Consider the following 15,379-nt stretch of genomic DNA (forward strand, 5'->3'; position numbering starts at 1 on the left):
TGAGGGGCACACCCGACTTTCGAGTTCACAGCACTAGTGTGGCAATTCTTCACTGCGTGTCTACACTTTTATATGGAGGCCGGCGTCCCAGACACTCTGGACGGCCTTCCAACACACAGGGCTAGCACAAGCCTGAACGTAACCCGGTTTACATTGCATACTCGAAAGGAACACGTTAACTTTCGCACTACGAGGAACGGCAAGCGTGAGCGGTGCCGCGTGTACCGCCATTATAACACGAAGTTTGATTCTCGCGCCTCCCCATTCTGAGGTGAATCGTCTTCGCAGCGCGTAACGTGACGTAGGGCGGACGCCAGGAACGTAGAACTACAATGACAATAGCGCGTATGTCACGTGATGTCAACGCGTTGCTGGGTTCTCTCCTCTAATGGGAACTAGTGGTTTTTGCCATTAGATTTTGTTTATTTGCTGTTGCCGGTAACCGGTTCGAACCTTTGCACCGGCAGGCCTTTTTATCGCCTTTGAAGACGATGACGTCGGCGCTAGAGAACTACATCAACCGTATCCTTTATGTTCGCACACACGTGTTGTTTTCTACGTGTGCTGGCTGTGTACACAGATTAGGAATTTAGTAGACAGCACTTTGGGTGACTATCATTTTTCTTCGTTCATTGAGCTTGGTTCTGCTCCTTGCAATAGCATAACTAGCAAAGTAAAACGGACAGGGTCACAAAATGATCATATACAGCACTATCAGTACCTTTTCTATATCATGCCAGGTCTGCTGAAAAACATGGCAGTCCTGCAGAATACAGGGACAGTTGGTCACCATAATCAAACTAAAAAAAATATCTTAAAGCACCCTCTTTGGGGAGTAAATAAGTTGCACTGGCATTGCGCGGGATGACTAGAATGATTAACAGCAGTACCTGACCAGAAACAGTGGAAGGGGTTCTTTTTAGATTCCATGTGTCCATACTTTGAATTTCTATTATACACAGGTAAACAAACTGTCACCCAACATGTTTTGAAAGTCAGTTCTTGTTTCGACAGCGCTTCAAGGTAAGCACGGGGCCACTGCATTGTGCGAGTTCGAGCCCTATAGGACGACTTCTCCCTTTTACCCTTTTGAGATAAATTGAGTACCTTTCTACATTGGGCTAATAATAAAATCCTTTATTGCAGCGGTAGAAGTGTAAATATTAGCCTTTTCTCGCAACATAAAAGTCAATGCCTCCCAGAACCCTAAGTACGTTTGGCACTTGCGCAGGCGACGTGTTAATGTTAACGGCTATTTGTACTGCGCACTATCAGCAACGGAGTGGTCCCCTGGCGCTCTGGCGGCTCTAAAAGAAAAAGGGAGGTGTGGGGGAGTTAGTGGGATGAGCTGGAGAACTGCAAGAGAGCAGTGATGTGCTGTTGGCCTCAGCTCGGAATTCCGTCGGCTCGGCTTGGGGTGTTATACTGTTGGGAGACGTTGTGTTCTGTTGTGGTCTCTTCACTCTTCACTCTAGGACAGACTTCTGTTAAGACTGATTTTTTTATTCTCATGCCTGGTTGACCACTGTATAGAAGGCCAACCTAGTATAGTGACAGGGATCACTGTGGGCACTGTAGCCAAACCAGTTCAAGGTAAGTGGTTGAACGGTCTAGGCAAAGTATCAAGAGGGGGTGAGCTTGTAAGGATTCCCCAATGAGTACGTACAAACAGTGCAAAGTCAGGGCTAACACTTAAACAATCAGTAATAAAAATATTGCCTACTAACAGGTAATATCATACATTGCTAATAATAGATACATCTATATAATCATTGGAGTAGGGAAAAATACATATCAAACCTCTAAAAAGGAAAGTAAAGATTAGTATAAGCACTACAGGTCCACAGAGATATACTAGCTTCAGAAGTCCATCCATAAGATGCATGGGGCCTTACATTTTTGTTAGGCTGGAAAAAAATGAAGGTAGGGTCTCTGGGGTTGAATGAACAGTTCCAAGTGGTAGAGGACAAGTTGTTCTAACTAACGTGTCTCCAACATTCGAAGTGCTTGCATGAACAAGCAATGGCAAAGCTAGACTATTAGAAAAGTTTCTAAAAGTTATTAAAACTTTTAAGAGGGCTTTAGGGTTCAGTTAAGTATTGTTACAACTCACGCGCTTACTCAGATTCTTCGTAGGACTTGACAGGTCTGTTCAAGAGGGGCCAAGGTTGCTTTTCCCACCGTTGGCTTCAGTTGCATTCCCAGGGTCTGCAGGTTCCAGCATTCCCCTGGTTGGCGACTAATGCTGGTGCACAGTCTTCCAGTTGAGAAATGCAAAATAACTTGATGCAGGGCACCTCTCAGGACAGGACTGGACGCAGGTAAGCAGTTTTGGACGGCGGCCAGCGATGCACACCGATGCAAAGGGATTCACTTGCAGCGGTCAGACTCCGCCTCTTATCTTCGTTCCCCTTGCTGCAGTCAGACTTCTCGTATCTCGGGTTCCCTTGATGCTAATTGTGCAGAGCCGGGTCTTATTGCACACGCTGAGGATCCCCCACGTTCCAGGCCTGAACTCGGAACGGCGACGTTGGCAGCACGGTAGTTCAGACGCTGAGTTGGTCAGCCACTGGGTGATCCAGGGGCCCTTCCAAAGGCTCTTCTTCAGAGGACTCTGAGCTGATGTCTAGAATGGATGTTGCAGCTCCTTCGCACGATTGCTGGAGATCGTCCACAAGACGGGCTCTTCCAGGACAGCAGCAGCAGTTGGTTGCCAGGCCTTCTTCCACCAGGTATCCGGTCTCCTTGCAGCTGGAGAGAATTCTTGGCTCCTTCGGTTTCTTCCAGGATCTCTCTGGAATGAGTGCTGGGGTCCTCTTATCCAAAAAGCCAGGTAAGAGCTGAAACTCCCACGAGCCAATGATGGATCTGGCCCACACACACACACACCCCAGCAGTGGTCCAATCGAGACCACTGGTGGCGACACTCATGACTACCACTTGGACATACAGAAACCAGTTTGGAGATTGGGACCATACAGTCCCCACCCACTTCCTGGCAGCAAACACCCATGGCTCTGCAGTAACCTGCCAAAAGCCTCTGCTTTCCCGGGATCTGGAAGTCCATATGAGGATTTTCCTGGCCTCACAGGCTAGGAAGAAGGTTTAACAACAAGATGGCAAAAGGACAAGTGTAAAACCTTGTGGCATGGCCATGTTTGACCACTAGACAAAGTTAGTAGCCAAACACAGTAAGGCTAAGACCAAATACACCAAAAAGAGCAAAACGTAACTGCTGCCACCAGCTTGTCTCTTAGGCACACCTAGAGTAACCCAAAATCCTCTCAGAGTTTAGGGCGAAACAAAAAGTGTACCGCAGTGTACTGCATTGTACAATGATACAAAAGTTACCAAAGTGATAGCAAGCTCCCAAAAGTGGCAACAAAGTAACAACACGATGGGAAACAGTTTCCCAATACTGACAGCATGAACTGACGTGTACTGGGAAACAGTTTCCCGGTACATGTCAGTTTCCCTATGACAAATGAGCAAAAGCCAGTTTAGCGGAGCTTAAGGCTTCATTGCACTGCAAAAAGAGCAGGTCAGAATCGGAAATCAAAGCTCAAAGTTTGGGGGTCCATAGAAATGGAAGAAAAGATTGTGCTGTTCGCGTAGTTGGCAAAGAAGGCTATCTTTTTTTCAGTTCCTCTGGCATTAGACTGATCATCTTGGTGGCGCTACCCATCAAGGCGTAAAAAGATCAGATATCGCCATGGGAAGAATCCCCTCTAGGGGCTTCCTCCGGGTAGCCATCTGCTGGGATTATGTCATTGAACTCGTCATGTCTGTGGTGTGGACAAATTATTGCTGGTCATCAGGGTCGTGCTCAGATTCTGTCTCTGTTAACTGAGGCAGCCTCTGTAGACACAGGTTATCTCTTGAAAGATGAGGAGCAGCCGGAACCTCGGTGGTCCCTGGTTGAGGGACCCTAATTTCTTGGCGTGGTTGGTTTGTAGGTTGGTAACCTGATACAAGAGTTTCAGGATGTCGATAGTGCCAGGATGCCCATTGGAGTCTCCTTACTTGGCGGCACTTGGACTGGCGCTGTTTTCGGAGAAGGCATTTCCGGTACTGGGCTGGAAGTGCTGGACTCCCGTTCTGAAGAAACAGAGTGGTTTGTCAGATACTGCCTGAAGGATGGAAAGCAGGTTTTCCTCCATCATGTCTGAAGTCTGGAAAGCAGGTTCTGTGTTGGTTCCCAGGGCTAGAGAGTGAGCTGGGCTTGGAAGCATAAGCAAAGCTGATGCTTTTAGTGGTGGCAGTAAGATTGACGCTGTCTTTGGTCGACAAGGATGACATTGTAGACGTGTATTTGGTTTCCGTCGAAGGCAATGGCTCCTGATTTCACTGGTGGCAGTGCTACTGTTGTTGACGAGGTCTTTGGAGTTGAAGATGAGGATTTCGTCATAGATGCCGACTGAGCCTTTTTAGTAATTGACTGTGTGACGACAAAGAGCTCTTTTTGGTTGTCAATGATGTTGCCGACGGTGACAAGGTTTTGGTCGCCAGCGATCACTAGTTCTTAGTTGCCATGGACGGCTTGGGTGTGGCTGCTGTCCACAACCCCGGTGCTGTTGGCGCAGCTGCATGTCGATTGCAGATATAGAAACTGGTCTACCATGTGGCGTGGATGAATTAGATTTCTCCAATGTCATGGTTGGCATCTTTGTAGTTTCTGACTGAAACTTACAGATGGGTTTGGGGGGGTCATGTACCCCTTTTCTGCTAGTTGCCAGTACACTGTGTGATCTTGACCTCTTACTAGAGGTGGTTTGCTGGGTAGACCTACCCTGCCTTAGAGAAGCATGACTCCGTACAGAAGCATAGTCGGAGGCTCCACCAGCATCGTTGAGCCATGCCACCAGTCTCTGATGACGCCACCTTATGGTTTTATTGGAAAAGAACTGACAAATTTCACACTCCTCAACGATGCGCTGAGGGTCGAGTCAAAAAAGGCGCTTCTCATGGGGACCTACTATGAAGACCTTCTTTAGTCCGCATCCGGTGTAGGCCTTAAAAATACATTTGTTGCTTGCCTGGGATATTCTAGTAGGCCCGAATGTCGTAGCTTCCGAAGACTGCTTTATTGTGGGCGGGAGGACAATGGACATGTCAGAACAATGCATAGTAAGACTCCTCGGAATGGGGCTACTGGATCCGTCGACGAAAAACTTTGAATGGAGAGAGAGAGAAAGATATTGAGGACTCGCAACACGAAACGTGGTAAAAAGCCGACAATGGCCTCCATGAGTGAAGCTATGGGAGCCCTTTCATTGGCTTTGAGCAGTATTACCCAAAAACGATGATAATAGAGCACCACAGTGACAGAAGTTTTCAGTTTAAAATGAAACTGCTCTGTTAACGAGGATTTCCAGCCCAACGATGGGGAATATTCACAGCATGTGAATCTGTGAAAGATCCAGTGGTGGAGAATGGTACAATGTATGTTTCTAGCACCGGTGTCAAGCAGCCTTCTGGATCTGACTGTGATCTTGTATGTGGGTATCATCTTTTCCTAAGTTAGACTACCCCTTTTTAAGTGGGTGAGGGGAAGAGTTAAAATTTCATCTGAGGTAAGATGAAAGTTGCTGTCATACGATTTTTGGGCCTTGCCTCCTAGAGTGTACTTAAACACAGTGCGGATAGAGGAAGAGCGAGAGAAGGAAGAGCGCTCTTATTCTGTTTGCAGCACTTGTGACATTGCCTCCGTATGCAAAAGAGTTCTACGTATTTTTGCTGTTCAAATACAATAATCACAGTCAGTAGTCTTCAGCTTAATTCTGCATCGCTCTTTCCTTTTTTTCATCCGTTGGGCTTGCCCCATCTTGAATTTATATTCATGCCTGCATATTTACTATATGGATGTTATTAGAAGAGATGCTCTGATTCGAAGACCTTGAATAGTCAATTTTAAATGTTTTTGGTAGCCCTCTTTAAAACTGGCACCTGTTTACAAGATTAGGTTTAAAGTATCGATCTGCAAAATCCGTGTGCCTTCCCAAATGTATGCTCCGAAAACATGTACTGTAGTCTTCAACTTGGGTGTAGCATGTGCAGATTGTAAATCTTGGCCAAATGTATCAATATTCAACCCATATCTAGATTGGGGTTTCGAGTGGTTGTGGGGACTCCCAGCAAAGCTCTCGGCCCTTCACAAGATTTATAGACCTTATTAATTAAGTCTGTACTACCAAAGTGTTTAGAATGTTAGTGTCTGCCATGGACGTGCCACTTTAAAATGTTGTTTTTTTCTTCATTATGTGCTTAAAGCATTCATTTCTTCCTAAGAAAAATGTGATTCTTTAACTACTTTGCTAGGTACTGTTGCAGTAATCACAGCTGATGGCAGAATGATTGTGGTAAGAAGTCGTGTGTGTGTGTGTGTGTTTATTGTACATATTATTTCTCTCCCAATCTGCCTCTTTCTGGCAAAAGCAATATCTTGATTTATCTGGTTTTACTGCAAGATGTAACCCTTTTGGTAGTGTCAGCATAACTCTGTCCCTGATTACACACCATTTTATTTTGTATTAATTCATTTTATTGTGCATTTGTAAGGCGCTTATACATCAAGAAATTGTGTTTCAAAGCACCCACAGGACAAAGGGAAGGGAACAGCAAAACAATGGAATATGATAACGGTGATGAGCAAAAATACAAATGCGGACCTACTGGGCCTTGTGAACACTCAGAGCGTGCAAGTGCAGAGAGAGTGAAGTGAGAGTAGAGGAAGTGCTAGATGTTCCAGAGAGCCAGTTGCAAAGGCAATGGGTAAGTGCCAGGCAGTGACCACTTCATAGAAGAGGGGTCACCAGCCAATACAATATGTGCAGGCCTGTGTGACATCACAGGCCAGTTGGTGCCTGAAGGCAAGTGCAAGGGGAGGGCGGATGCTGCGGGCGATGGGACATAAGGCCAGGACCCAGAAGGAACACATGCAAGCCTATGCCACTAGCACACAGCGACTGTGGGGGTTAGTATTGGAGGAGAAGCTGAAGTCTTGAGGTGCTTGCAGATCTTGTGGCGATCCAGCTCAAGACGGAGAGAAAGGGGGGAGGATGTTCCAGAGGAGGGAGCCAGCCGAGGAAATAACGGTCACTTGCTCTCTGCTTAGTGAAGCGCTTGATAAGTAGAGAGTTGGAGCTAGAGGATCGGAGGGATCTTGAAGGAGTGTATTTGGTGAGAGCAAGTTGCAGATGGCGTGGTCACTGGCTCCAGACGTTGCAGAGGTATTTGAATTTGATTGTTGCGGCAGCCGGGATCCAGTGGTGAGATTTTAGGGCTGGAGAGATACGGCCCCTGGGCTTGAGGCCAAGGATTAGTCATGCAGCCCTATTCTGGATTAGCTGGCGGGGGCGGAGCGAAGAAGGTAGATTGAGGAAGAGTCTGTACAGTAGTCCAGTCTGGAGAGTACAAGGGCTCTGGCGACATTGAGCTTCTGGGGAAAATTAGGAAAGGGAGGATGCCTCTGAGGAGGTAGAGTTGAAAATGGGCCTTCTTGGCAAGGTCCAAGATGTGAAGAATGAAAGAGAGAGAGGAGTTTTAAGATAACTCCCAGATTTCTGGTTTCACAGATAGTGGATGGGGAGATCGGGCGGGGGGGGCATAGAGGCTGGCCAGAGTGAAGGGAGAAAAGGGGGAACAGGACTCCCAATAGCAAGACTTAGTCTTGCTGGCATTGAGACAAGAGATAATTGAAGGTGCACCAAGACTGGATGGCGGACAGGCAACCGGGAATGACAGGAAGTCGGAAGAGATGCAGAGAGTAGTCTGAAGAAGAGTTGGGTGTCATCTGCATAACACTGGAAGTGCAAGGTAAAAGCGGAGATAAGGTGAGCAAGAGTAGATTGAGAACAGCGGGCGAGTTTGAGTCAAGAGATGCAAGCAATTCTTCACGGGTGCTCATGAGAGCAGTTTCAGTGCCTCTGGATGCTCGGAATCCAGATTGATGGTCGTTCAGGCGACCAACAAGCTCAGTATGCTGGGACAGTTGGGGGGGGGGGGGAGACCAATTTATCCAGAAGCTTCCCAAGGAAGGGAGTGATAGAGCTGGGGCAGTAGTTATCCAGACATGAGGAGTCGGCAGAAGGCTTTTTCAGGAGGGGGCACACAAGGAGGTGCTTGAGGGAAGAGGGGAAAGTCCCAATGATGAGAGGGGGATTGCAGAAATCGGCGCGTGCAGGGACAAGGGAGCCGATGTTGTCCTTAATAGTTCTGAAAGAACAGGTTTGGCAGAGACCTTCATAGAGCGGACAACTTCAGTGACCTCGTCTGATGTGATAGGAGAGGAGGAAAGAGTGAATGGGGGGAGGGGTTGAGGGTGCCAGGGGGTTACTGCCAGTGCAGTCCAGAGCGCCTAGGTGGGAAGAGGTGAGGTAGAGACTGCAGCTGGATTGGCTAGTTCCTTGCAGATTTGAGAGTTCAGCCGTGTTGTTAGAAGCTCCAGAGATGCAGGCCTGGATGTGAGCCCTCTTCTTGGAGTGTATAGAGAGACAATATTACTTTTAGAGAAGGCGACAGGCAAGTTTATCAGAGGATGAGCTTGAGGTATACCACTTCCATTCAGCAGCTCTGCACTTGTGTTTCAGGGCTGCTAGATCAGGGTTCATGATGGGGAGATGGATATTGTTGAGCGCAGAGTCAATAGTATCGCTAGTGGGAGGAGGGGGAATGAAGGTGGAAGCGAATGCAGCAATAAGTCCACCACTAAAAGCACACCGAAAAGAGCAGTTCGGAGGGGCGAGTGTGAGGCTGCAGAATATTGTCCTTCTTACCCACTATCTGGGAGAGAGCAAGAGTATTAGTGAGGCACAGAGAATACTGACATCTACTAATGAGCACATCGCTCCGTGGAGAATATCTGACATTGGAAGAGATCTCTTGGGTGATGTGCACCAGGAAGGAAGCCCATAATAAAGTGATGCCCAATACTGTTTGCAGTACTAGAGTCTGGCACAAGCAGGACCACTGCAGCTTTGTTGCTCCGTGCGGGATTAACTTTTTTCTCCAGTTGCAGTTTAAGCTGACTGCATGGTAGCAAGCAGGAATACTGGTCTCAACAAAGATCAAAGCATCTTGTACGTGAGCAATATTCCATCTGGAGTCAATGCTTCTAGATATGCATAGAAGGGACAATTGACCTTCTGAAGTTCAATCGTTGTTGGTACAGGGCAGAAGGTGGTTGATCCAAAACTCTAATCGGGGTGTTCTGGTTTTGTCTCTAATGTTCTTCCCAATCACCTCTTACTAGATTTGTTTTGTTAGGCGCGCACAGAGTAAGTGCCAATTCACCTTCCAACCCCCATGTTCCAGAAGAAATCGTTGGCTGCTGCAAGAAAGGTAGATTTAGCTCTTCTCCCGAGCCCCAAGTAAATGTAATTAACCCTGCCAACTCCTGGTAGCCTCAAATGAGAGACACGCTAAGATTCCCTTTCCTATGTGACCTAGTTGGAGCACATGGTTTCATTGCCATAGTACAATAACCTTTGGTGGTCATTTCCTCTTTTAAGGGGCTAAATCTTCAGGGAAGGGTGCACTAGAATACTGTTTCTGACCTCCTTCAAGACCTTGATGGACGAGTCCTCCAGCTGATTTTGAATCGTCTTGCATTGGATCCAGCCGCGTGGTATTTACTTTTGTTCATTCGTCTTATCTTGACAAGAGTCTTCGCGCACACCAGGCATCTTCAGAAAACCCGCACTGTGAGGGCATGGGAAAAGAGCACTGCTATGGTCTTGCCTATGTATGTGATTTAAGACGTGTATCGGTGCCACCAAAAGTGGCAAACCCCAGCTCTCTGGAAATTCTGGGCAGACAACCTGCAATTTCCAATATGGCAAGCGATCTATTAACACAAGCCTCTCTGAAACATCCTTTACCCTGCCTTGCAAAAATCCATTAAAGCTTTGCTGATTGCACATACAGCATATATTGTGGCACTTGCCATGCTGAGACGTGGCACGTTTTTAAACCACTTTTGATGGGCCTGTTGGAATCTCCTGGCTCCCTCTGCCTGTCCACCCAATCTGTGGTTGTTGACATTACTGTATGTAGGACATGTACAGACTTGAAACACGCCACGGCAAAAAGGAAAGGACCAGAAACAAGCCTTCTCTACCTACACCCCAAGACTATGGAACCACCTCCCTGTCCGCATCAGACCCGCGCCTTCAATTCAGAAAAGAACTCAGACCTACCTCAACATCTCTGCCATCACGTTGCCCCTTGCGCCACCTGACTCGCTGGACGCCTCCCGCCCCTCTGCTCCCTGCCACTCGATACAGCTGTATCCCTCCTCTGTATCCTACCCCCTACTGTATATCTGTATATTGTCACCTCTGAAAAGCACTCTGTTATGTATCTGTATTATTGTATATGTGTATAAAGCACTCCGTTGCTTTTCAAAGCTAGGTCAGCGCTCAGTAAATACCGTAATAATAATAGTAATCGTGCTGATTATAAAAGGCCCTGTATTGTCTTCTTTGCAAATGCAAAGGAACAATGCAAAAGAGCCTGCATCAAAGCTGCAACTTCCTTATTAGAAAGCTTGCTGTTCAGTTTTGGGGCCATTTTTAATGTCCATCAAATTGAATGGACTGCTCTGCTTGCCCTACAGAAGACATCTGTGCCTTTATAACCCAGGCAGGCCAACTGGCATCATCTTCTCCCAAACGAATGGAAATGAACAGCAGTTTTTCGGAGAGCATTGACAGCTGGATGCTACTTCTCAGCTATCGAACTAGTTGGAAGGGAGAGCAGTGGTTTAATGGATGGCCATGGTCTCAAACGCATGGGAGGAAGCAGTTTTACTAGATTAGTTAAGAACCCGTCCGATTTATAGTTTTACTCCCTCTTCAAAAATGAACAAAGGAAGCTGGAGGTTCCAGCAAAAGGGGGTGCATAGTCTCCAAACTGAGACTCTGCTTGGACACACTCAGTCTGATTTTATTGAGAGGTTTTACCCTTTCCAAGAGTGGGATTGTGGGAAATCGGGAGCAGATTCCCCTGTTGCCGAATCTTCAAACTTAAAAATTCTTCAGGAATTGTTTTTTTTTTTTTTAAAAAGCGAGGCTCTACAAGCCCTACCGTTTTCTATAATTCTGCATTGAGGGCATATCCTGGCAAGGAAATACTCCACCAAATCTTTTTACCGAAATGGGCACCTCAGGTTTTGCCGCTGTGCATTTGGACAGTGTTAATCCACTCGCTTTGTGCAGTCAGCCTGGTTATGCTTTAAACCTGAGTTGATAAAACCAGTATTAGGAGTGATTCTTTGGGTCATTCAAAAATATTTTGGTGGTGTCCAAGAAAACAGTAACACGATGGGTTTAAATGCCTACAAACGTGTTCCCCAATGTTATTGCATTTTTCTCTTTAGATGCTCTGGTTTCTCTGCTTCACTTTAAGCATGAATGAAGAAAAGTACTACCCTTCCCACAAGTCATGCGTTCTATCTTTGACGTCATTGGAGAAAAGCAAGCTGCCTACTGGAAAGTTTAATTGGCAGCAACTATGGGCGAGGCTTGTGGTTATGGTGCCCTCTCTCTTCGAGTTGATCACATATAACACAAATCATGGGACAAGAAGAGGGTGTGTGGGCCAACCCAGATGCCATGGAGCAGGCTGGGCTAGCACTATGCAACTATTTACCCATTTGTGACTTGTTGTTTTGGTTAACAAAACAAATGTCCTCTTTGGACTTTTGCAAACATGCCAACAATCGGAGGCTGCAATGAGGCACCAAATGCCTTATGCATTTACTGAAACAATCTGGCACGAAGACCCTCCCCCTATAGTCCTGCTTGATCCGGCAGCCCCTAGCAACTGCACTGCCACTCGCAGTCCGGGCTGATCCCGCACCCCTTCAGTCACTGTGCTGGTCCCAACACCTGAAGCTCAACGCTGGTTCTGCTGCGAATGCACAACTAAAATGTCACATCCACAATGGTAGTTGCCTATATTCATGATTTTCCTGTAACCAGCTGCTTTCAATGGAAACCTGATGCTTGCTTAGAATATTATAACAAAGGTAGCGGGCGCCCCTCTCTCGCAAGAACAGACATGATAACCTGTTCAGTGGTTATTAACCACTTGAGAGTTCGCAGCCACTGCTTTTACCCACTGTGCCTTTCACAGATGGGAAATATCCATTTGCATATCAGTCTTTGTCCTGCCCAGGGGCAGTCCAGCACCGAAATACAATGGCAATTCCAATCTGAACGAGAGTACCACCAGCAACCCCATACACGTGTTTCACCCTTGTTGGGGATCATCAGTGAGGTGAAGCTAGATGGAGCTCACAGTACCTGTGAGGTGAATATTACCTTCTTTTTTTTTTCTTTTTTTTTAAATTATTTATTTGTTTTTGGTTTTACAAAGAAAACCTTTACAAAAATTAAAGGAAAGAAAAACGGTAACCCTTATTTGCCATGAACAATACAAAAACAGAGCGAAATGGACCACCCAAGGTGACTAGGCAAGACAGGTCAAACTTGTAACTGTAGTTTTCTATTATCGAACATTTTTCCAGAACCTTTACGATTGCCGTAGTGAGCATGACTTCTTGGCCAGAAATAAGTCTATCCCAGAAGGAGTCCTGTGTTAAACTCTCCTCTCTAGAAACAAATCTTCCAAGCAACTGCAGTTAGACCATGTGAGACCCCCAGCACTTTTAGCTGTAGCTGGGGATTTCTCTTCTATATTCCTGAGTGAGTGGGAACCTTTTTCCCCACTCGCCCTTTCTTTTGCTCTATCCATCGGAGTCATTTTTCTGTCTCTTAATTTGGAATCCTACTTTTCTATAACCGGGCAACTACATTTTTACTGCAGCACAGGGCACTTTCTGTATAGTGTTGCTGGGGAGCCCCTTTGGGCTTCCCTTTTTTTTATATTTTTTCTATTTTCCTTGTGTGAACTAATGTTCCCAAGAGTAGAGGGATACTTTTGATCCTTTCTACAATTCCCATTGTGAGATCAGCACACCCCACCTATGTGGAGTGCTGAGGGATTACACTGTATCCCCTTTCTCACTGCTCCTGTAACATTTCTGAATGGCTGTGGCAGTGGATGTGTTCTCCCGACCTTTTGTGTTCTTTTTACCTGCAGGCTGATGCCTTTCTTTTTTTGCCATTTCTTGTGTGCTTGTTCTTTCTTGGATACGACAGGTGATATACTCCAGCGTTGCGCTGTATACCAAAAAGAAATCTCGAAAGCGTTATCAATTTCTTCAAAAATTATTTATTCCTTCTTGGTGCCCAACAGTTAACACGTGTTTCAGCCACCTGGCCTTTCTCAAAACTAGACTATTAGAGTATGCAATATATTTGTATAGGACATCGTTCCTTGACTTTTTCCTCTGATCTTTCACTTGAAATCATTCTTCCTTTGACTGGAATAGATCCCTTATTCCAAATCACTCACAGACTCTCGTCTACATTCCGCATTCTGTTCTTTCTTGGTCCTTCTGCCGTCCTGGGTGGGGGAGATCCTGGTTTGACTTTTGTCTTCAGCAGGAATCCTTTATGGAGCCCGCTGAGGCTCCAGCGTCTGTAAAGACAGGAAACAAAGGAGGAGTCTGAAACTCTGCAGTCCTTTGTCATGGGTTCTAACCGGGAGGCTGGCGGTCATCAAAGGACAGCCGACCCCTCAAAATTTTAATGTAGCATTAGTGCTGATTGGCTGCATTCCTAGGTAAATGGCCTGGATCTGGAAGCTGAAGACTAGTCCACTACTGGAGCTGAATCGATGAGGAAGAGGAGGAGATGCCTGTAGCTACCTCCAGTGACTGACGATGCCTGCTGAGTAACCGCTGCCTGTGCTGACCCTTTTTTCCATGCGACAGAGGAGTCCCGAAGATGACGACTCCGACCCTTGGACTGGTGGGACCAATCAGTCTTTTTTTTTTTTTCGAGCCATTCCCAAGACGAGCTGTAACCTTCCTGGACTGCAAACCGCCAATACCTTGGGACCTCGAGGGTGCTGCGCATTGTCTTCCAAAGAACGAATCTCGCCGAAATTCAGTAGACTCCTGCTGGACCTCTAGATGCAAGACTCCCCACTCCTTGAAGTCCACTCACCAGAGTGCTGGACTGAGAAAGCAAGGCAAATCGATAAGATTGACAACTGTTCTTCAGTTGGTGCCTTGAAAAGGGCGTCAAAACTGCAGAGCCACGAGAAACCCAGAAGAATCCTTTGCTGGGAGCCTTTCCTCTCGACTGCTGCTGCAATGCCCATCCAGTTTTCTTTCGTTCGTCTGAAGACCAAGAATCCAGAGACTGGGTCCTGTAGCTACTGGATCATGAAGGCATCCGTCTCTAACTTATTTTTTACTGCTGAGGTACTGTATGGCTTGAGGTAATACTTACCTAAAGTCGTTCCATTGCTCTGTGTGGCTACGGTGGCGATCGTGTAGTTGGAAGTTCGTCCAGGCCTAACACTGGAGTACATGTTCTGCAAAGTCCCTGAACCTTTTACTGACTCCAAAGTATTGTACATATTTGTTCTAAAACGATATCCTCTGGAGCTCTGATTCCCTACAGTTGTGCCTGTGCTTGTGACTGTTCCTGTTCTATCTACTGTTGGACACTGGACCACCAATGTCCCCTTCTGCCTCTGAGAACCCTCATGACCTTGAGTAGGGAAGGACTGCTAAAGCATAAGGCCTTTATGGAGAAGCATCATGCCTAATTGCTATGTGTTGGCGCTGTAACTGTATATTTCTGAAATAGAATACGTTACAAAGTTATTACTTGCCTTTTGAAGTGCATACTGCCATTCTGAAAAGTAATTGCCAAGTTCTTACTTACCTTTGAAATGTGTTCCAGTATTCTAGAAAGTAATGTTTGTGGTATAACAGAATTATTCCTGAAACAGTAGGAAGCATAGTTTACTACCAATAGGGTAATAAACCATTATTTTTACATATATCTTTGTATAAGTGTTTCGTTGGATCATATGTATGCTACTAGTTCTTTGTACCTTCCTACAACCATCCCTCCCTCCTAAGATAAGCATGGCTGTTCTGCCACCTACCAGTACCTTGAGTGGTACACGCCTATACTAATAGTTGGAGTTTCTGTATTGCCCAAGGGATAGTCTTATAAAGTACTACTTTAGAAAAACTGTCCTAACCCTTGCATGTGGTGGGTTCTCTGACAGCCCTACAAGAATGTTATAACAACATCCTTTAATATCCTCTTGTGATTTTTAGTAGCCATTTACTTGATGGGGGAAACTCATTTCCCATTTGGTGCCTGCTCTGTCGATCCCTCTGCTGAGAAGGAGGATTGGTCCTAGTTCACCCGGGTAAATGTAGAGGTTCTTGCCATCTTGAAACAAATCACTTCTTTTGAGTTAGCAAGACAAAGTCTATACACTACAA

General features: G+C 46.1%; 1 protein-coding gene across 1 annotated transcript in view; it reads left to right on the forward strand.

Moving 5' to 3' along the window:
* Positions 1-366: 366 nt before the first annotated feature.
* The window catches only part of LSM8 (LSM8 homolog, U6 small nuclear RNA associated), a 46,909-nt gene continuing 31,896 nt past the window's right edge, over positions 367-15,379 (forward strand). Inside the window, exons 1-2 of the mRNA XM_069627946.1 lie at positions 367-522; positions 6,319-6,359. Of these exons, the coding sequence (XP_069484047.1) occupies positions 492-522; positions 6,319-6,359 (72 nt within the window). The 5' untranslated portion in view covers positions 367-491. The remainder of the gene's footprint in view (positions 523-6,318; positions 6,360-15,379) is intronic.

Source organism: Ambystoma mexicanum, chromosome 12 (genome assembly GCF_040938575.1).
Source record: "Ambystoma mexicanum isolate Mex_15411 chromosome 12, UKY_AmexF1_1, whole genome shotgun sequence".
In the NCBI taxonomy this organism is placed as follows: Eukaryota; Metazoa; Chordata; class Amphibia; order Caudata; family Ambystomatidae; genus Ambystoma; species Ambystoma mexicanum.